General features: G+C 52.8%; 1 protein-coding gene and 1 long non-coding RNA gene across 2 annotated transcripts in view; one reads left to right on the forward strand and one right to left on the reverse strand.

Moving 5' to 3' along the window:
- LOC141987114 (E3 ubiquitin-protein ligase TRIM32-like) overlaps positions 1 to 8873 on the forward strand; it is a 34944-nt gene extending 26071 nt beyond the window's left edge. The window contains exons 3-5 of the mRNA XM_074952155.1: positions 4060 to 4135; positions 6544 to 7083; positions 8005 to 8873. Of these exons, the coding sequence (XP_074808256.1) occupies positions 4060 to 4135; positions 6544 to 7083; positions 8005 to 8355 (967 nt within the window). The 3' untranslated portion in view covers positions 8356 to 8873. The remainder of the gene's footprint in view (positions 1 to 4059; positions 4136 to 6543; positions 7084 to 8004) is intronic.
- A 1968-nt stretch (positions 8874 to 10841) lies between these two features.
- Positions 10842 to 14354, reverse strand: LOC141987115 (uncharacterized). The gene is made up of 4 exons (XR_012639444.1): positions 14164 to 14354; positions 12953 to 13008; positions 11308 to 11420; positions 10842 to 10997 (listed from the first exon to the last, which is right to left on the reverse strand). It is a non-coding gene; the product is annotated as an uncharacterized LOC141987115 (long non-coding RNA).
- Positions 14355 to 22938: the final 8584 nt, after the last annotated feature.

Raw genomic sequence — 22938 nt, forward strand, 5'->3', positions numbered from 1 at the left:
GGGTGCTCCGTGCTGGCCTAAATCTGTTAGCTGCCCATTGCTCTAACTGAGAACAGAATTTGGCCAGTGCTGAGAACTTTAGAAAAGTCTAGCCCCAGTGTTGATTGCTGTGGCTCTCTGAGTCCTTTCCAAAGCTCCTCCAGGCTCTCACACTTCTGACCCATCTCTTGGAACAGCAGGCCCAAGTCAGGGACAAGTGAGGGATGCTGTTTAAGTACATTTCACCTCCAGTTGGGCACCGTCAGGAGGACAGGCATGTCCCCTCTGAGTGAAGCAATATGGAGTTTGGAGGCAGTGAATACTGCTAGGTTTCCGTAGGCCCTTCAATACGATAAAGGATCCTCTGCAGAAAACAGGAAGAACGAGGAGTACTTGTGGCACCTTTGAGACTAAAATTTATTTGAGCATAAGCTTTCGTGAGCTAAAGCCCACTTCATCGGATGCATTCAGTGGAAAATACGGAAGGAAGATATATATATACAGAGGACATGAAACAGCGGGGGTTGCCTTACCAGCTCTAACGAGACCAATCGATTAAGGTGGGCTATTATCAGAAGGAGGAAAAAAAAGGAGTGATCATTAGGATGGCCCATTTCAAACAGCTGACAAGAAGACAGTTTCCTGCAGAAAACAGGAGCTGAAGCTGATGAAACAAAAAAAAAAAATAGATCTGAGCTGAGCAGATCAGGTGTGTGTTGTGGAGCAGCACCGGAGACAGATCAGTCTCTCAGGTATAATACCATGGTAACCGCCACTGGTTTACAGATAAGAGCAGATTGCATCCAGGTGCTGGTGAGTATAGCAGTTTTCTCCTTTATTGAGCTTTCTGTAGAGATCCTTTCCTCTGGCTCTGCAAGATCGGGGGCTTGTTACAGAACCAGGAAACTCCTAGGGGCTTGCGTCTGCTTTAAATAATCTGCTACAGTGATGACAAGTCACAGGGAAAATGTAGAGCATAAGCCTGACTGGCCAGGATTCTAGCTCTAGAAGCAAATCTCCTGCAAAGCAGTTCATTTTCCATCATTGTATATTTCTTCCCATGAAAATTAAATATGTATTTGTAAGGCACCTATCACTGTGGCTGCTATGTATTACAATAATATCAATAATGTAGAATTACTAGCCAAAAAACCTCAACAGAGCATTCAAGAAGATCTCCCTGCTACAGGCATGGTCATTCACTAATAAGAGTGGTGGATGAAATGTTCAATATATAACCAAAATAATTTAATTACCAACTCCCTACCATTGCAGCTGCCTTGGCGGGGGGCCTCTCAGTCCCTCCTATTGTCTGCCTGTGGCACACTGTAGGTTAGTCTCTGGGGGCTGCAATACTTGGATTTACTTCAGGCTGTTGTCTTGGTGTGCGGGTGGCATTTAGGATGTGTCTACACTGCAATCAGACACCCATTGCTGGCCCCCCGGGGCTCAGGCTAAGGGGCTGTCTAATTGCTGAGATAGAGTTTCAAGCTCAGGTTGCAGCCTGAGCTCTGGGACCCTCCAACCTTACTGGGTCCTAGAGCCTGGGCTTCCACCCGAGGCCGAACATCTACACCGCAATTAAACAGCCCCTTAGCCCAAGCCCTGAGAGCCTGAGTCAGCTGGCATTAGGGGTACCAACTTTCTACTCACACAAAACCAAACATCCTTGCCCCATTCTTGCCCCACACCTCCTCCAAGGCCTCACCCTGCCCTACCCCTTCTCAGAAGCCCCGCCCCCTCCCCTCTCCCTCTGTCATTCGCTCTCCCCACCCTCACTCACTCATTTTCACTGGGCTGGCTCAGGGTGTTGGGGTGTGGAAGGGGGTGAGGGCTCTGGCTGGGGGTGCAGGCTCTGGGGTGGGGCTGGGAATGAGGAGTTTGGGGTGCAGGAGGGGGCTCCGGGCTGGGGCTGAGGGGTTCGGAGCGGGCTCTGGGCTGGGGTGGAGGGGTTTGGTGTGGGGGAGTGAGGGCTCCGGCTGGGGGTGTGGGCTCTAGGGTGGGACTGGGGATGAGGGGTTGGGGGTGCAGGAGGGTGCTCTGGGCTGGGACCTAGAGGTTTGGAGAGCAGGAGGGGAATCAGAGCTGGGGAATGGGGTTGAGGCATTGGGGGCAGGTGCAGATTCTGGGCAGTACTTACCTCAAGCAGCTCCTGGAAGCAGTGGCATATTCCTCCTCCAGCTCCTAAGCAGAGGTGTGGCCAGGCAGCTCTGTGTGCTGCCCCATCTGCAGGTGCCGCCCCTGCAGCTCCCATTGGCCACAGTTCCTGGCCAATGGGAGCTGCAGAACCAGCCCTTGGGGTGGGGGCAGTGCGTGGAGCCCCCTGGCTGCCTCTACCCATAGGAGCCAGAGGAGGGAAATGCTGCTGCTTCCGGGAGCTGCACGGACCCACAGCAGGCAGGGAGCTGCCAACCCCGCTGCGCAGCCGACCAGACTTTTAACGGCCCAGTCGGCAGTGCTGACCGGAGCCACCAAGGTCCCTTTTCAACCAGGTTTTCCGATTAAAAACCAGACACCTGGCAACCCTAGCTGGCATGGGCTAGCTGAAGGTTTTTAATTAGAGTATAGACATACCCGCAGTGGCCTGAGCTATACAGGAGGGCAGTCTCTCTGGTGGTCCCTTCTGGCCTTAAACGCTATGACTACCTAGATTACGAGCACGTTTGTGCTTTTTGCCACAAATTCAGGATGTGCCCTCTTTGTGAAAAATATTTGCACTCTGGGCTCTGTGAAGATGAACCTATGTTTGAGTGCATCAGGTTACACTAAAAAGAACAGGAGGACTTGTGGCAGCTTAGAGACTAACAAATTTATTTGGAGCTTAAGCTTTCGGGAGCTAAAACCCACTTCATCGGTTAGTCTCTAAGGTGCCACAAGTACTCCTGGTTCTTTTTGCTGATACAGACTAACACGGCTGCCACTCTGAAACCTGTCAGGTTACACTGCAAGTCATGCAGTTTCATTCAGAAGACTGAATGTTTTCAAAGCCAGTTTACAGCTTTCTTGAAGTTATGGAAAAGATGCAAGATCGTGTTCTGCAAAACCGCGGAGACTAATTATTCAGGCTCAGCTCCAGCAAAGAACATGCTTAACTTTTAGCACGTGAGCAGTCTAATTCATCGCAACAGGCCTTGTTGCTCAGGGATGAGATTTTCAAAGAAAATAAAGAGTTGCTTTTCAGAAGCACAATGGGACTCCTGCTTCAACCTCCCTTAAGCACTCTAAATTCTAAACACCGGCGTGCCTGGCCGGTCTGTACCTTGCCTAGCATCATGTGTGCGCGTGGCACTTCACAGTTATATTCCATGCCAGGGTACCTGCACGAGGCACTTTCAATCTGAAATAAAGAGCATCTACCAGAGGACAATATACTTACGGCAGGTTCACCACCCTGAGCCACTCTCTCCCTCTGTCTCAGCAGGCCCTGATGCAGCTCCACCTAACCTGGCTGCAGGAGTCTTTCAAAATAGAGTGACCTCAAACACAAAACCTTGATAGTAAATGTCCTTCCTCCCACTTATTCCACAGGGAGGGTTTCCATCCCTCTGCCACAGACTGGGGAGGGGACTCCAGATCACCCCTTTCCCTCCCAAGATTGCCAGTCCACTGACAAACAGCCCCTCTCTAGTACCCCTCCAAATGTGGGCAGAGAGCATTCTATCCGATGAAGTGAGCTGTAGCTCACGAAAGCTTATGCTCAAATAAATTTGTTAGTCTCTAAGGTGCCACAAGTACTCCTTTTCTTTTTGCGTATACAGACTAACACAGCTGCTACTCTGAAACCTATCCTAGTTCAGCGCCTCCTTCAGGTACCCTCTCTACTGTTTTCTGCAGCTCCTAAAGTCTCTCCCTTTTCTACCCCCAAGGTCTGAATGGGTCAAATTACCTTAATTTTCCCTACCTGGGGAGAGGAGTTGGCTATGTTACAGCTGGGGCTGAGCCCCATCTCCCTTTAAAGGGCCAGCCACACTGTGACAGGTCCCCTCATGAGTCTTTTCTGTTGAAAAAAAATCACAAATGATGCAGCAAATCCTTGGTGACTGGTGTGAGTTTAACACACTGTTTTCCCTCCTTTATTAGGCTCTACACAGGGACATCAGTTTGCATGAAGAGCACATTAGATTCATATTTTCTGAAGGAGCTAGATGATGAACAGGTGAAGTATCTGAGACTGGGATGGGGGAATTTATTGCCTGAACCAAAGCCCACCAAAGTCAATGGAAAAACTCCCATAGATTTCAATGGGCTCTAGATCCTGCCTTTGGCTCTAGACATTTCCCCTTTCAATCTTTGCTTCCACATGGCCTTACAAGCTGCTGAGCACCCGGAATCCCCAGTGATTTCAGTGGCAGTTGCAAAAAGTCAGCATTTCTCAGGATCAGGCCCTACTGTAAATGTGCAAATACTTTTTCACGCTGCTGGACACGCAATTAATCATAGGAGACTGCTTAGTACTTAGATAGTGCTTTCCTTCTGCAAAGTGCTGTACAGGCACTAGTGAAACCCCCTCACAGCACCGGACAGGTAAACACTAGCCTTCTCATTTGACAGATAAGGATATTGTGGCGGAGAGGTAAAGTGACTGGATCAAGGCCACAGAGGGAGTTCAGTGTCAAAGCAGGATTACAGCGCAAAAGTTCCTGATACCTACTCCTTATCTCAGCACTAGGGCCAGACCTTTCTCCACGGCACCTCTAAGCCCTGATTCAACAAAGCACCTAACTTCAGTGGGATTTAAGCACAAGCTACCAGGACTACTCATGTGCTTAAAGTTACGCACATACGTAAATACTTTGTTGAACTGAAGCTCAAATGCCTTGCATACGTAACTGTGAATTATCCTTCGGATTCCACAGAACATCTAGACTAAACATGCAATGTATTTTCAGACCCTGGTCCAACAAAGTACTTAAGCAGGAGCTTAATTTTAACTACATGCATAATCCCACTAAAATCGATTGGGCTATATAAGTATTTAATGTTGGCCATGGGCTCTGCTGAATTGGGGCCTCCAACAGGGTCCAAACTGGCATGGACAGCCTGGCATGAGCTGGAGAATGGGCAGAGTTATGAATATCCAGCAGTAAAATCATTTTTTCCCCATTTGAATGGTTAGCCTCTTTTCTAGTCAGGCAGCGTCACACTAATAAACCATAACTTTCCTAGTCATGGGGATCGTTCATATCTATAATTTGAGTGATATTTGATTTTGCTTTCAAGCTTTTTTTACTGTATTTCTGGCAGCGCTACAATGCCCTGGATTAATGCTTTGCTACTCATTGTTTGAGAACAAATCTAAATGGCCACATTTTCAAAAGAGCTCAGCATCCAGCAGCTCCCCAAGAAACATCTGAATAAATCTGGCTACTTCACACAATAAGTCTGCAGCTTTCCATTGCTAAGAAGGGACACTCCCCACACCCTGCCCTCCCTGGGAACTCTGGTTGCCATGAAGCTCTTTGGAAGATCTGAGCCCAGCCTTTCACAACTAGAAATCGTTCAATGGACAGCTTTGATCCCCATTGAAAATGGGTATAGGAGTCTCATCCCATGTGTCCACAACTCAAAACCACCATACCATATTGTGGGACTGGCAGCCTCTGTTCAAGAGGGACCCAAGAATTCAGTAACATGATGTCACAGGTCAGGATTTATGTGTATAGGCTGATCTATTCCTGAGGGTGAAATTTACACACCTGTCCACAGAGATGCTTGATGTAGGTTATGGTTGTGCTGTTATAAGTGTCAGTTCCAAGAGCACTGACATGGTCAAGGGGTCCACTCACCACAGTGGCACCTCCTGCTGGCCATCCTGGGGATTAGCTCTGCTAAATGGTGCCTCTCCCATTGTCCTCTCACCCTGCAGACCCACCTCACTCCAGGAACCCCAGCATCCTCTTCATGACTTGGCCCTCTGGCCAGGCCACCATCTATGTTTCCCCCTTTTGAGGTTATCCAAAGTCCTTCTTTGCAAACAGTCCCAGGCAGTCTTCACCCATGCTGCCCTGATGGTGCCCCTTCCCCCAATGGCCAGCATGGGAACCATCCTCTACTGCAGGTTCCAGTCCAGGGACCCTCAGCTTAGCAGTTCTGTGCTCTAGCCACTCAGCCCTCACTGCTCCTTCCTAGTCCTCCCCTAGAAGGACCAGCTCCAGCCCAACTCCCTTCTCTTCCCAGGGAGTTACTACAGCCTGCTACCTTCCTGCCATGCAGCCTTTCCCAGGAGCCCCCTGTCTGTTGCAGGCTGCCTGGCTTTATAGGTCCCACCTCTCCTGCCCAGCTGAGCCTGCCCACAATCAACCCTGCCCCCTGGCTCTGCCTCCAGGTGCAGCCTGTGGAGTTAATTGGCCTACCTGGCCACCTTAACCCATTTGAAAGAACACCCCATCTCACTCACAGAATTAAAATGAAATACATCAACAAATAAAGCTCTTTGCATGTACCGCCCAGAGAAGCTGCTTTGGTAATATATGATTTAAACCTGCAACAAGAACTACTGTGCTTTATCTAGTGTGGAAACCCTGGAAAGTGAGTGTTAAAAGCTCATTCCCTTCTTTCTTTTAGAAAGACATGTTTGAATTTAATAAAAGCTGGAGGTTCTCTGGAATCCAAAGGATATTTTACAACAATCTGGTCAAAGAACTGGGAGGGTTTGGGACAGAGCCTGGCAAGTTCATCTGGCCAACCAGTGTGATCATGGCTCTGGATGGAGATCTGGTTGTGAAAGATAGTGGAAACAAAAAGATCCAGCTCTTCAGCCCTGATGGTTGCTATAAGAATGGGTTTTCCTATGGATCTGAACCAAGAAAAGGTCTGGGAGATGTAGCATGCACACAGGATGGCTTGTTGCTTGTGACTGATGGATCCAAAGCCATCAAGGTCTTCTCTAAAGATGGTGAGATGATCCACCAGCTGAAGTCTCCCAAAATGGACTGGAATCATTTCTACAGGATGGCAGTCCTGAAGTCCAATGATATTGCAGTGACAGACTGGACAGATGGCGGAAAAGTTCACATCATTGGGGTGGACTGGAGAATGAATGCCATCCTGAAGATGAAGGTGATAGATGGCTTTCATAGACCAGAGCACATTGCAGTCAATAAGGTACAGTATAGCACAAACTACTAACACAATGATTATTTACATTGTGGCAGTTCCCAAAATGCACTAAGTGCTTTCTAAACACAGGGAAACACAGTCCCTGCCCCCATGTGCTTGCAATGTAGGATGAGCAATAATTTTAATAAAAGGAGGACTTGTAGCACCTTAGAGACTAACAAATTTATTTGAGCATAAGCTTTCGTGAGCTACAGCTCACTTCATCGGATGCATGCAGTGGGAAAAAAAATCCCTCCTTTTCTTTTTGTTGATACAGACTAACACAGCTGCTACTCTGAAACCAATAATGTTAATGATGACTCTTTTGTTAGCAGTAAGTTATGGAACAAGGTGGCAGAATTGTAAGAACCAGAGCTTTATTAAACATTCTGCAAGGCTAGTACTCCATGCTGAGGCTCTTCTATTTCCCTTGGTGTCACAGCCCTGTAACAATCCCCCCTACTGCCAGGCTTACATGCCTCCCTGATCAGCCAGGTATAGCAAAGCTAAAAATTGAACCCAGATCTCTTCGTCTCTGTCCATTGCCTTAACCACAAACGATCCTTTCTCTCTTGTACTGATAGGCTGAAACAGTGCACAGAGTAAGAAGAAAGTTTGAGCAAGTGTACGATGAGTGGTTTTGTTCTGTGTAGTCCTGATGATTCTGCTGAATGAGAGACACTGATTTTCTTGAGAGATCAGAGTGAGATCCATTCACAGTTTCTCCACAAACCCACCAGGCTGTAGACCAACTAAGTAGTAGTAGAATTCAAAGAATGTTCTTTTTGCTGTTAATAAATTACTCTGATAAGCCTTCAGCATCCAAACTCTGGAATAGATTTCTGGGTTATTTAGGACCAGCAGTAAAGCCAAGCCCTTTGGAATTCTAGCAGCTCTAACTAGGGTACTATCACTTTTTCCCCCCAGCAGAGTGAAGAGATACTGGTTACTGAAGGGCAGCTCTTTGGAAAATACCAAGGCTGCTGCCTCAAGATTATGGACAGTGAAAGAATTCTGAAGAAAACAATTGGACCAGACTATGGCAGCAAATTCACCTTTGTGAATCCCTCTGGAGTCTGTGTAGATTCAAATGAGAACTTGTTTGTTGCAGATGAAGGACAAAACCGCATAGTGATGTTTAACCCCGATGTATCCCTGATTGCTTTAGTAGTAACTCAAGATCTAGAAGGCCCTTGTGGGCTTTCGGTGACAAAGGATGGGCTCTTGGCAGTAGCTGACTGCTATCATCACAATGTAAAGTTCTACAGATACAGATGAGAGTAGGTGAATGCCTTATCTTAGCAATTGAACTTGCCTTAGTAAATACCTTTGTACATGGTGAATAAAATAGAAATGTAAAAATCTAGGTTAACATGGGCCAGAATCGTGATCACTGGGCTGCTTCTACCAAGGAGAATAAAAACATTCTAGACTTATGGAAGAAAGCACTATAGGCTAGGACTTGGAGCCAAGAACTCCTGCATTATAATCTCAGTTCTGCTACTGCTTTACTGTATGGTCTTGGACAAATCACAACCTTATATCATGTCACAGTTCCTGCACCTGGTAAATAGGATTCATGCTACTTACCTCCCTACTTCACTGGAGAGTGGTTCAGAAGAATGAATGTTTGGATGCTGCATTGAAGATATAAAATGCTATGTAAGTGCTAACTGATATTATTATTAGATAATCCCAAATTCAGAGGTAGTTTAGAGTGTGTGCCAGGTTTTTTCTGATAAGTAAGGGGAAAACTGTAGGATCTCAGATCTGATGTGTAGTCATTGTTGGTAAATACTGACATTTGAAGAGCTAATTAAAGTGATCAATTCTGTTCATTTGCCTAATGCTATTAGGATATGAGTTTGCTACTTGTGAGCTTTCCAGGTGTGCTGGGATGTACTCTCCTAAAGACAGGGTTATCCTACATGTGGCCGCTGAATTGAGACAATGAGAGTATTTGTATTCAGGGCTCTCTCTTACTTTTTTGCTGTAATGGAGATGCACTGGGAATCATTCAAATATCAAATATCTTCTCTCACTGCAGTTTTTTCACCAACTCCGAATGTGTTGTAATAATCTCTGTAACCTGCCTTCCTGCCATCTCTTTTGGTCAAGAGTCTTCTACCCAAGCCTCCCACTGGATTCTAGTTGCTTCCTAATATAAAGTATCTTGATTCTTCTTCTTTAAGAAGGGGAGTGTTAAATAGGAAGGGGAAAAGTTAAATATTGGAGAGGGGTTTTCTCTTCATAGACACAGAAGATCATGAGCAGTACTACAGGAACTTCTCTTCCTCACGTCAGAATCGCAAAGAAACAATGGTGGGGTCCTCACTTCAACAACACTAACAAGGGCGGATAACACCAATATGTTAAAAAAAACCCTGTGAATTAGTCAGATATGATTTATCAGTAAGTATCTGCAAGTGGGTAAAAAAGGGTAAGGTACACTGACATAGGTTACATGCCAAAGGGCCAGAAGGAAGGAGCAGAGCAGGATGAGGTAAGAAGGTTCAAGTCATAGTTTGGGAAAACACGGTACCTTACGTTACAGTAACTGTGATTCTTCGAGATGTGCTACGCATGTGGATCCCACTCATGGTCCATGTGCACCTCACCTGGCATCCACATGCACAGGGACTCCAAGACTTTAACTTTCAATCTCCTCTTAGGCCTTGTCTTCCGCAGGAGAAAAGGTCTGTTTTCAACATGTGTGAGCTAGCACATACTAAGTGACAAATCTGCCTGCGTGCAGAGGGCTGACCAAAGGCCAATGCACCACTTGAGTGTCACTCATACACTCCCCTAGAGTATGTCTATGTCTCAAGCAGAGGGTGTAATCGCCAGCTTGAGGAGACACACCCCCACTAGCTCTGATCAAGTTAGCATGTTAAAAATAGTGTGCCAGGCAAGCAGCAATGGGGCTAAGGCACCTCAAGTACAATACCTGTCCGAGATGCGGGTGTAACCCACACACCTCCTGGGTGTGGTGTTCTGTCCCCTCTAGTGGCACCGAGACCACTTAGAGAGAGAGAGAGAGATTCTGAGTCTGCTCTACAGCCTTAGCCAACAACCAGTTGACTTTCAGCTCATGTGCTAGAGGCTCACGTGCTAAGCTCCAAAGGTTTGATCCTGATGACTGGGGTCTGTCACTGTTACACTAGGCAAGTACTCGTGGTGGCTAGCCGCTCACAGTGCCGTGACCACAGTCTGTTTTTACCACACTCGCTCAATTAGAGCTAGCATGGATATTTCTCATCAAGCTGGGAATTACACCCCTGGTTTGAAGTGCAGACATACCCTTAGACACCCTTGCACTTGTTTTCTAACATGTAACATTCACCACCTTAGAAATCAGATCTGAAATTTGCTTAAAGTGTTCAAACATGCCGTGGGGCACTTGGTTTCCTGGAAGGTGTGATAACAGACTCCAATGCTGTACATTCTTCCTGGGGTTGTCCGAAAGGAATGTCTCATTATCAAACTTTAAAATATTGTTACAAAACCCAAGGGATTCGGTGGCCTTGGCACATGAAACAACAGTGACCACAAAGTGGTTAAAGAATAAGCACAATGTAGTAATATAATGTTTTAGCAAACCAATAGATTATCGGTGATGTGTCCTTAGACAACCAACTATTTTAATACAGAGATTTGGCATAGAACCCTTTTATGTTAACGATTTAAACAACCATTTTATTTTTTAAACAAACAAAAACGATAGCATTAGTACAATATGAACATAGTCATCAGAATGTAGGAACCTCAAGAGGAAATCTAGTCTGTCCTCTGGCACCATGGCAGGATTACATATTAATAAGCCTGAAGGATTCCAGGGTGTGCAAGACAAGACAGATGGCGGTATCCTCAATCTTTAACATGCTCCTTCCTTTACAATCTTTATATTCATGTCATGTTCCCTAGGGAAAACAAGAAAAAACTATCAAGCTTTCTCAAGCTGGGTCACAGGTATGCAATGTTCCGGGGCACTGCTCTCATAGATCAGATGCACAATGCACCCAGTCTGAATAGAGACTTCCTACACCCAAAACAGATACTGAAATCTTTGCTGTCAACTCCAGTGTCTTTCTACATAAAAGGAAAATACCAGGCAAGCTTGCGTTGCACCCTTCCATTGCCTATTCTGTGTCACCCCTGAGAAACAATCTGCCTCAGCAGCTCAGCACATCTTCAGTCAGATGGCACAAAGAGCCCTGACACGAATCTCACCTGCAGTAACTGCAGAGCTCGCACTTGTTCCGGTAGGTTCTCCCGTCACTGCCACAGACAGGGCGATAATACAAAATACACATTGGTTTGAGGATGTAATGAACACACACAGGCTGGAAAAATTGAAGGAAAAATCATGAGATCAGTATTTCATTATTTAGACTTTCATGGAGAAAGCCAGAGTGAATACAAATCAGAGGGCTGCGTTCTGCACGCCCAGAGCAATCCCCACTGAATCCAGTCGAGAAGCCTGGGGTGTAACGCAAAGTCTGGCCCATGGTCACTAGCTCATACAGCACTGATCGTGATAAATGGAAGAGTAATTTTTACTGCTAAAAGTTATTTGAAAATAAAACGTGCATATGACACCTACATTCAATCAGAGAATGTTATACACCCCTTGGCTAGTAACAGCATTGGTTGTAAGAGAAATGGGGGGGGGGAGGTTTCAAAGGCCTCATTGACAGCTAGACACCAAACTCCCATTGAAAGTCAAGGGCCGTTAGGTGCCTAACTTGCTGTTGTGTTTTTGAGACTCTTCCCCCCTTACCCTTTCGGGGGAAGAGCTAAGGACAGCACTTAGCAACAGAAATAAGAGAAAACTCCAAGTTCCACCTTAACAGATGGGCAACGTGGAAGTGATTAAGATGGAAATGCTGAATGAGCAGATGTGATCCTTGGTCATTTGCCAGGGAGTTAAAGTCATCAGTAACTTTCTCTAAGTTTAAGCAAATATCAGTTGATGTTACATAGTCTTAGGCATAGTTAAGCCCTTTTGTACAGAATGTTTCTTTTGCTTTATGCACCACCACCTCCATTTAGATCACAAAGGGAACTAAATAGCCTGTCCAATGCTGGACCACGTTCAATAGTCATTTTTGTAACAATCAGATAAACACTTTCTCTCTGGTCTCCCTTTATGGAAAGGGGAGTGATCAGGGGACTAGAACTGTCTTGCTCACTCACAGTCCCCTGCTTTCACCACTATACAAGACTGGCCCTGCCATGTGTGCTTATAGAAAAATATATCCACTCCACTCCCATGTGTTCTATAATAATACATACAGAAAAGAGCAGACAGGGAATGGGATGAATTCAGGTTGATGAGAGTGAGTAACAGAGCTGGGTGAATAATTTGTAACAAATAATTTTTTCAATCAATTTTGCCTATTTCATTGTCTGCGAACAGATAGTGATTTCTCCATATTTATTATCTATTCAAAATTCTTTGCTTAATAATTTCTGGGAATAATTCCCAGCCTGTAGCTTGTTCATGAGGAATTTGTAGTGAGCATTTGATATTTAAAATTTGAGCTGCATGGAGTAATTTTGATCAGACACATAAATCAAAAGATACGTTTCTGGTCCCTGATTGGCTGAGTGAAATTTTGACTCAAGTTTCCAGTTTGAATACTTGTGATTAAAAGTTCAAAATTTGCTTTTTCTGCCTTGTCACTTAAAATTATCTATTCCATGGTCATTCCTGCCAGTAACCTTATTTGTTAGACTGTTTATGGAAAGCAGAAGGGTGCAAGATAGTCACAGCAAATTTGTTTAAAAATTCAAATGAATATTATCAGTATTTGCTCAGTTCTATTGAACAATATTTCATACATGTAACAGAGTAAACAAAGAAAGATCTTACATAGCTTGGTAATTGTCCAGTTCTATTTAGTCCTTCATATCTTCCTGTGCCTTCCTCTGAAATACAATTTGTTCGTATGAAATCAAAACATAAGCTTGAAGTGGTGAACACTGCATCCATGATCAAACTTTAGTGAAATGTGCATAGAATTGATCGATGTAGCCATGTGTTCCTCATCCTCCCGCAGTATGTTTGCTACAATCATTTGTTGTTTCTTGTTTTAATTTAGATTGGAAGATTTGGGGGCACGGACTGTCTTTAACAATGGGCAAATGAGTGTGCAGAACTACATCGAACGATAAGAGGCAATATGAATGTTTCCCTTAGGCAGTCTCTGCCAGGGCTACCTAGGTCACAGCTCTGGTGCCTGGGGGAGTATCTGGGGCTGCATGCCAGATTCCCCCCACCAGCAGAAACTGGGCAAGGAGCAAACAAACCCATAATTTCTCTCCCTCCCCCCATATACTGGGCAGTGGAACTAGCTGGTTATGCAGGGTGAGGGATGGAATATGCTGCACCCCTTAAAGGAGAGTCACAAATTATTCCCCCCCGCCCCAGCACAAACAGGATCACTGTTAGGCACAGTCCCGGTGCATCCTCCAGATCACACCCAACACTGTGAGCTGCTTGCAGATAGCATGATCCCTCTATGGGCGAAATCCTGGCTCCATTCAAGACAATGGGAGATTTACCACAGACTTCAATGCAGCCACCATCTCACTCTATGTATTTATACAATGCCTAGCACAATAGAGTCTCCTTCACAAATAATAAAATAAGAGCTGCAAGATAGGGCAAAAACATGTAATAAAATCCCAAGCACTGATCATCCACCTGTTATAGAAAGGTCACAGTTAAACGAAAGAATATTGGGTCAAATCCTGCAGTTTGCAGCCAATGGGACCTTTGGCCGAGGAAAGACCGAGGACTGTAGAAATTAGCCCATTGACTCTCAGGATTTCATCCTCCAGATGCTATAGGATGTGGTAATGTTCTTACTACTAGGAGTAACTCCATGGAAATCAAGAAGATAAGTGAGTCTTCAGCACCCCTGAAATATCAGGTCACTTTTATTTAGTTGCTCAACTGTGGCTATAGGTAGCTAACTCCAACATCCAAGTTTGAGAGTTTTGGTTCAGTGTTTCTAAGCAAATGAAAAATGTACCCCCCGCAACACAATGAAACAGGAAAGAAAATATACGGAGACTTACCAGCAAAAGCAGAGAAGCAAAACAAGAGCACAGCGATGTGAACTTTAAAATTCATCTTGGTTTTGACATCGCCCACACACTAGTAGATCAAAAGCTTTGCTCTGATACTGTTTCTGGGCAGCAGTTAACTGTAATTCTTTTCATAAAAAAGTGTCTATTATATGGGCTGGGAAGTGCCAGAGTTGTTTATTTTTGGTATTTAACTCTTTCACTTCTGACTCGTCAGAAACTCCACCTCCCGCTTCCTTGCTTAATTCCCCCGACTGCTCTTCCCCTATCCCCGAGGAAGCCCGCTAATCAATTTCCCTGTCACCTAATAAATTCCATCTACAGCCAAAACTCTGATAATCCTTTGCTGACCTGGAGCAACCTCCCATTCACCAGCACCCCAGTTATCCTATCCTGCTCATCCCGCATTCCACCCACCTTTCCCGACAGCAATACCCTCACCCCAAGTAACCCATACAACGAATCCTAAGAAATACCCTCCGCAGAGCAAATTCCCCCACTACAACAGCAACTCGACTCATGCTGCTGGTTACAACATGCGCTCACCGGAGGAGTCATGGGTGAAATTCCCTGGGCTATTACCTAGGTCAAAAGAGATCATCATGATGGTCCTGTCTGGCCTTAAAATCTATGCAGCTATGATTTTCAGAGATACTGAGCCCCCACAATTCTCACTGACTTCAGGTGGAGATGTGGGTGTTCAGCACTTTTGAAACTCGGGTCCTTGGCACCCACGTGTGTCTACCTACATACACAGAACTTCTGTCCAGGGAGATATCCCACAGCCCTCGCCAGCAGCAGGAGTGGTCTTCTTGGAAGTCCTCAGGAGGAGATGTCTTTTGGGAAGTGGCAGGCCAGTCTGTTCCACACACTAAGAGCAGTGTTTCATCTTCCTTCTGTAAGCAGTGTCAGGATGAGCTCCACCCTGACATCTGGTGGTGAGGTGTGGCAAGTTGTGGAAAAGAACTTCAGGGGCCGATCTCATTTGCATAGGCACACCCACCCCACCTAGAATGAGGCCATAGCTGCCCAAATGGTCACTTTGGCTGCTGTGGGATCCCCAGTGTCTCTGTTATTGGGGCAGGAAGAATAAATTATTATTACCCTGATTATGGGAACTGTGCTTGGAACTGTACTTGGCCTTTTGTTATGATTGAGGGACTCACCATCAACTAAGTAGCACTCGCTAGGCAAGGGTCATGGGTTCCAAAACTCTATGAATGGAGAGAGGCTGGGGACAAGTATTAATACTTGGTGGTATAGGCCCCTGGGTGAGGGCCTTACATGCTAATTGCACTTCCTCCTCTCTCCACTGTGGAATATCAGAGCTAATTTTGATTCCATTAGGAGTCTAGTTACAGGCTGCTGAGCTCACTTTGGGCTAATGGTGCACCAGCACTGAGGCTCCCCTACTACTAGCTGAATTCACCTAAGAGCTGAAATCACTGAGCATTGTGTTAAGTAGTGGGGGAGCCTGAAGCTAGATTGTGGAGCAGTCTGCAGATAAACTTTCGAACTCTGGGCTGCCCTGACCAAGGACAGAGACTTTTGGGTCATTGGCCTTTTGGGACTTTGGGGGATTTGGGGTTGCTGGACTCAAGAACCAAAGGGAAAGGGCATGCCCCAATTTGCTTGGGGTGGGGTTTTGCTCACGGGTTGTGTTACGAATCCTGTTGGTGGTGTTTCCCCAACATAATGCCACATTGTTTCTCTCTGTTATTAAAAGGCTTTTTGCTACACTCAGACTATGTGCTTGCGAGAGGGGAAGTATTGCCTCTTGGAGGTGCCCAGCGGGGGTGGTATATATTTGTCCCAGGTCACTGGGTGGGGGCTCGAGCCGGTTTGCATTGTGTTATTGGAATGAATCCCCTAGATATTGAACCCGGCTCTTGTTGCTGCCAACTCTGGCGGGCAGAAGGGTTACACTTCTGTGGGAGGGGGATGTCTGAGAACTGTTTTTCTTCCAATCCTCTGCATGGGTGGGCGCAGGGGGTGCAGTGAACAGCATAAGCTGCTTCTTCCTCTTCTCAGGAAGAGGGAGAATTTAGAATAGCTTCTTTTCCCCACCTCATTGGAGGAGGAAGCCCAGGTGGAGTCTCCTTAGTTCCCACTGTGGAGCCTACTGATGGTGCTAAGTTCCCAGTGGGGCACATTTGTTGAGGGCCTCATGTGCCGTACTTCCTACTCAGGCAATGAGGGGAGTGCTCCTGTCAGAAGTGGCATGCATGCCAGGTTTGCATGGACACATGCACCTGCTGCTGGGTTAGGCTTGAAACTCCTCAGGGATTTCAAGGGGAGAAAAAGTAGCCTGGCAGAGGCTGCAGGATCAGCTGCTAATGGCTGTTGTAAGCCCCAGGGCCAACTCACTGTGGGACCAGGCTTCCCTCCCCCACATCATCCTGGTTGTTAGCATCACCCTCAGACTTTGGTGGGAAGGGCAAAGGCAGAGGGGGACACAGGCAGAGAATAAATTCCACGCAGTTCAAGAAGTCATTGCTTTAAAATAACTAAATGTGGGGATTATATTACCCCTTTCATTTACTTCCCCTCTCTTTCCCTGACAGAACTCCATTTCTTATTATTACTGGCACTGGTTCCCTCACCTCGGCACGTACTTAGGACCCTGAATCCTTGCTATGCAACTAGTTCAGATCCGGGCCAGGCTGGTGCTGATCAAACTAGTTTCTCTGCAATGGCTATTCAGAGGGCTATAGTATGCACTAGTGGAGAGTGAATTGGCCTGAGTCCACCCTGAGCAGTAGCCACAGTTGCGACAAACAAAATGCGACATGTGTGGGCAGGGTGTGGGGGTGCAAGGGATGGGATATGGATGTGGACGGCGTGTGGGGGTGGGCAGGCTATGGTGGCAGGGTACAGGGAGTGTGGGGCATGGGGTGTGCAGGGTGTGGGGGTGCAGGGTATGGGCTGTGAATGTGGACAGGGTGTGGGTTGGGTAGGTGGTAGTAGCAGGGTACAGGGAGTGGGGGGTACCAGCATAGGCAGGGTACGGCAGGGCCGGATTAACCTTTTGTGGCCCCGGGAGTGGTGCAATCAGCCAGGCCAGGGCCTGCCCCAACAAGCCTCCCTCAGGACCCACTTGCCTGGAGGGGCCCAGCCAAGCCCCCCACACTGTCCCCCACAACTGGCTGAGACTGGCCAGTCTTCTTAGCCAGTCCCAAGCAGCGCAGCTCCGGGGAGACCGGAGGGGCCCACAGGTGGTGGGAAGCAGAGACTGCCCGGAGCCGGATGTGCACTGGGGTCTGGCCGGGGGGTGAAGAGGAGCCCTTGGCAGGCAGGCCTAGAGGAGCAAGTGGTGGGCTGGTGGGGTCTCAGGGTGCAGTGTAAGCTGAGCAGGCTAGGGCCCCATCTGAGCATGGTACAGGGAGTGGGGGGTACTGGCCTGGGAAGGGTGTGGGGGTGCAGGTTATGGGGTGCATGAATGGGCAGGGTGTGGTGGCAGGGTACACAGAGTGTTGGGGGGTGTGGATGTAGGTGGGGTGTGGTGGTGGGCAGGCTTGGTAGCAGAATACAGGGACTCTGGGGGGTATGGGTGTAGGGGTGCAGAGTATGAGGGGTGGACGTGGGTGGCGGTGGTGGTAGCAGGATACAGGGAGCGGAGGTTACGGGGGTGGGCAGGGTGTGGAGGTAGCCGGTGTGTGAGCAGGCTGAGGTAGCAGGGTACAGGGAGTGTGGGAGGGCAAGGGGCTAAGCGGGGTATGGGGTGTGGATGTGGCCGGTATGTGGGCACGCTGTAGTGGGAGGGTACAGGGAGTGTGGGGGGTACGGGGTGGGCGGGGTGTGGGGGAGCAGGGTACGGGGCGTGGAAGGGGACAGGGTTTGGGGTGAGCAGGCTGCAGTGGCAGGGTACGGGGGGGTGGAAGTGCAGGATATGGGGTACGGCATTGGGCAGGCTGTGGTAGCAGTGTACAGGGAGTGTGGGGGTGTGTGGCGGTGGGCAGGCTGTAGTATCAGGGTACAGGGTGGGCGGGGTGTGGAAGTGGACAGGGTTTGGGGGCAGTGGGCAGGCTGTAGTGGGAGGGCACAGGGAGTGTGGGGGGGCAGAGGTGCAGGGTGTGGAAGTGGACAGGGTTTGGGGGTGGTGGGCAGGCTGTAGTGGGCGGATACAGGGAGTGGGGGGTACGGGGTGGGTGGGGTGTGGGGGAGCAGGATACGGGGTGTGGAAGTGGACAGGGTTTGGGGGTGGTGGGCAAGAGATAGTGGCATGGTACAGGGAGTGGGCGGAGTGTGGCAGTGGACAGGGTTTGGGGTGGGCAGGCGGTGGTAGCAGTGTACAGGGAGTGGGGGGTACTGGGTGGGCAGGGTGTGGGGGAGCAGGGGCTGGGGTGTGGAAGGGGACAGGGTTTGGGGTGGGCAGGCTGTAGTGGCAGGGTGCAGGGAGTGGGGGGGTACAGGGAGGGTGGGGTGTGTGGGAGCAGGGGCTGGGGTGTGGCAGTGGACAGGGTTTGGGGGCAGTGGGCAGGCTGTAGTGGGAGGGTACAGGGAGTGTGGGTGGTATGGGGTGGGCGGAGTCTGGGGGTGCAGGGAGCGGGGTGGGGCAGCAGACAGGGTTTGGGGTGGGCAGGCTGAAGTGGGAGGGCACAGGGAATGGGGGGTTACAGGGTGGGCAGGGTGTGGGGGTGCAGAGGGCACGGTGGGGCAGTGGACAGGGTTTGGGGGCATTGGGCAGGCTGTAGTGGGAGGGCTCAGGAAGTGGGGGGGTGAGGGGTGGGAGTGCAGGGGGCACGGTGGGGCAGCAGACAGGGTTTCTGGGGGGTGGGCAGGCTGTAGTGGGAGGGCACGGGGGGTACGGGGTGGGCGGAGTGTGGGGGTGCAGGGGGCATGGTGGGGCAGTGGACAGGGTTTGGGGCGGTGGGCAGGCTGTAGTGGGGGACTCGGAGTGGGAGGTGGGGTGGAGGGGTGCAGGGGGGCGGTGGGCAGGCTGTAGTGGGGGGCTCAGGGAGTGGGGAGGTGTGGTGTGGGGTGCAGGGGGGGCGGTGGGCAGGCTGTAGTGGGAGGGCTCAGGGAGGGGGGGTGTGGTGTGGGGGGCCGGGGGCGGTGTGCAGGCTGTAGTGGGGGGCTCAGGGAGTGGGGGTGTGGTGTGGGGTGCAGGGGGGGACGGTGTGCAGGCTGTAGTGGGGGGCTCCGGGAGGGGGGGGCTGAAGGTGCAGGGGGCGTAGTGGGGCAGCAGGCAGGGTTTGGGGGCAGTGGGCAGGCTGTTGTGGGAGGACACAGGGAGTGGGGGGATGCGGTGTGGGGGTGCAGGGGGGCGGTGGGCAGGCTGTAGTGGGGGGCTCAGGGAGGGGGATGCGGGGTGGAGCTGCAGGGGGGGCAGTGGGCAGGCTGTAGTGGGGGGCTCAGGGAGTGGGGGGTGCGGGGTGGGGGTGCAGGGGGCTCAGTGGGGGGTGCGGGGTAGGGGTGCGGGGGGCAGTGGGCAGGCTGTAGTGGGGGGCTCAGTGGGGGGTAAGGGGTGGGGGTGCGGTGTGGGGGTGCAGGGGGGCTCAGTGGGGGGTTCGGGTGCAGGGGAGGCGGTGGGAGGGCTCAGGGAGGGGGGGTGCGGGGTGGGGGTGCAGGGGGCGGGGCATGGCAGCGGAGAGGAGTCGGGGACTTGTGGGGGTGCAGGGGGACGGTGGGCAGGCTGTAGTGGAAAGGCTCAGGGAGTGGGGGGGTGCGATGTGGGGGTGCAGGGGCGCTCAGTGGGGGGGCAGGGGGGCTCACTGGGGGTGCAGGGTGGGGGTGCAGGAGGCGTGGCGTGGCAACGGAGAGGAGTTGTTGGGGGAATATGGGGGCACAGTGGGGCTCAGTGGGGGGTGCAGGGGCTCTGGGGGGGGTGCGGGGGGGGTGCAGGGGGCTCAGTGGGGGGGCGGGGAGGGCAGGCTGTAGTGGGGGGGCTCAGGGAGGAGCGTGCGGGGTGGGGGTGCAGGGGGCGTGGCGTGGCAGCGGAGAGGAGTCGGGGACATGTGGGGGTGCAGGGGAGCGGTGGGCAGGCTGTAGTGGGAAGGCTCAGGGAGTGGGTGGGTGCGGTGTGGGGGTGCAGGGGGGCTCAGTGGGGGGGTGCAGTGTGGGGGTGCAGGGGGGCTCACTGGGGGTGCGGGGTGGGGGTGCAGGAGGCGGGGCGTGGAGCGGAGAGGAGTTGTCGGGGGAATATGGGGGCACAGGGGGGCTCAGTGGGGGGGTGCAGGGGGGCTCACTGGGGGTGCGGGGTGGGGGTGCAGGAGGCGGGGCGTGGAGCGGAGAGGAGTTGTCGGGGGAATATGGGGGCACAGGGGGGCTCAGTGGGGGGGTGCAGGGGGGCTCACTGGGGGTGCGGGGTGGGGTGCAGGGGGGCGGTGGGCAGGCTGTAGTGGGGGGGCTCTGAGGGGGTTGGGGTGCAGGGGGCTCAGTGGGGGGGCGGGGTGGGGGTGCAGGGGGGCGGTGGCCAGGCTGGAGGGGGGGGCAGTGTGGGGGTGCAGGGGGGCTCAGTGGGGGGGCGGGGTGGGGGCGCAGGGGGCAGTGGGTAGGCTGTAGTGGGGGGGCTCAGTGAGGGGGGTGGGGTGCAGGGGGCTCAGTGGGGGTGTGGGGCGGGAGTGCAGGGGGGCGGTGGCCAGGCTGGAGTGGGGGGGCAGTGTGGGGGTGCAGGGGGACTCAGTGGGGGGGCGGGCTGGGGGTGCAGGGGGCAGTGGGTAGGCTGTAGTGGGGGGTTCAGTGGGGGTGCGGTGTGGGGGCACAGGGGGGCGGTGGGTAGGCTGTAGTGGGGGGCTCAGTGGGGGTGCGGTGTGGGGTTGCAGGGGGGCTCAGTGGGGGGCGGGGTGGGGGCGCAGGGGGGTGGTGGTCAGGCTGTAGTGGGGGGGCTCAGTGAGGGGGGTGGGGTGCAGGGGGCTCAGTGGGGGTGCGGGGTGGGGGCGCAGGGGGGCGGTGGCCAGGCTGGAGTGGGGGGGGCGGTGTGGGGGGCTCAGGGAGTGGGGGTGTGGTGTGGGGTGCAGGGGGGGACGGTGTGCAGGCTGTAGTGGGGGGCTCCGGGGGGGGGGCTGAAGGTGCAGGGGGCGTAGTGGGGCAGCAGGCAGGGTTTGGGGGCAGTGGGCAGGCTGTTGTGGGAGGACACAGGGAGTGGGGGGATGCGGTGTGGGGATGCAGGGGGGCGGTGGGTAGGCTGTAGTGGGGGGCTCAGTGGGGGTGCGGTGTGGGATTGCAGGGGGGCTCAGTGGGGGGGCGGGGTGGGGGCGCAGGGGGGCGGTGGGCAGGCTGTAGTGGGGGGCTCAGTGAGGGGGGTGGGGTGCAGGGGGCTCAGTGGGGTGCGGGGTGGGGGCGCAGGGGGGCGGTGGCCAGGCTGGAGTGGGGGGGGCGGTGTGGGCGGCTCAGGGAGGGGGGGTGTGGTGTGGGGTGCAGGGGGGGACGGTGTGCAGGCTGTAGTGGGGGGCTCCGGGAGGGGGGGGCTGAAGGTGCAGGGGGCGTAGTGGGGCAGCAGGCAGGGTTTGGGGGCAGTGGGCAGGCTGTTGTGGGAGGACACAGGGAGTGGGGGGATGCGGTGTGGGGGTGCAGGGGGGCGGTGGGCAGGCTGTAGTGGGGGGCTCAGTGGGGGTGCGGTGTGGGGTTGCAGGGGGGCTCAGTGGGGGGGCGGGGTGGGGGCGCAGGGGGGCGGTGGGCAGGCTGTAGTGGGGGGGCTCAGTGAGGGGGGTGGGGTGCAGGGGGCTCAGTGGGGTGCGGGGTGGGGGTGCAGGGGGGCGGTGGGTAGGCTGTAGTGGGGGGCTCAGTGGGGGTGCGGTGTGGGATTGCAGGGGGGCTCAGTGGGGGGGCGGGGTGGGGGCGCAGGGGGGCGGTGGGCAGGCTGTAGTGGGGGGGCTCAGTGAGGGGGGTGGGGTGCAGGGGGCTCAGTGGGGTGCGGGGTGGGGGTGCAGGGGGGCGGTGGCCAGGCTGGAGTGGGGGGGGCGGTGTGGGCGGCTCAGGGAGGGGGGGTGTGGTGTGGGGTGCAGGGGGGGACGGTGTGCAGGCTGTAGTGGGGGGCTCCGGGAGGGGGGGGCTGAAGGTGCAGGGGGCGTAGTGGGGCAGCAGGCAGGGTTTGGGGGCAGTGGGCAGGCTGTTGTGGGAGGACACAGGGAGTGGGGGGATGCGGTGTGGGGGTGCAGGGGGGCGGTGGGCAGGCTGTAGTGGGGGGCTCAGTGGGGGTGCGGTGTGGGGTTGCAGGGGGGCTCAGTGGGGGGGCGGGGTGGGGGCGCAGGGGGGCGGTGGGCAGGCTGTAGTGGGGGGGCTCAGTGAGGGGGGTGGGGTGCAGGGGGCTCAGTGGGGTGCGGGGTGGGGGCACAGGGGGGCGGTGGCCAGGCTGGAGTGGGGGGGGCGGTGTGGGGGGCTCAGGGAGTGGGGGTGTGGTGTGGGGTGCAGGGGGGGACGGTGTGCAGGCTGTAGTGGGGGGCTCCGGGAGGGGGGGGCTGAAGGTGCAGGGGGCGTAGTGGGGCAGCAGGCAGGGTTTGGGGGCAGTGGGCAGGCTGTTGTGGGAGGACACAGGGAGTGGGGGGATGCGGTGTGGGGGTGCAGGGGGGCGGTGGGTAGGCTGTAGTGGGGGGCTCAGTGGGGGTGCGGTGTGGGGTTGCAGGGGGGCTCAGTGGGGGGGCGGGGTGGGGGCACAGGGGGGCGGTGGGCAGGCTGTAGTGGGGGGGCTCAGTGGGGGTGCGGGGGGCGGGGCGGCGGAGAGGAGTCGGGGGAATTGGGGGGCGCAGGGGGCCCCCACTCCGCAGGGCGGGGCCCCAGGCGCGAGCGCCACACTCGGACAGGGCGGCGGGTGCCGCCAGCTGCCGC

Source organism: Natator depressus, chromosome 5 (genome assembly GCF_965152275.1).
Source record: "Natator depressus isolate rNatDep1 chromosome 5, rNatDep2.hap1, whole genome shotgun sequence".
NCBI classification, from domain to species: Eukaryota; Metazoa; Chordata; order Testudines; family Cheloniidae; genus Natator; species Natator depressus.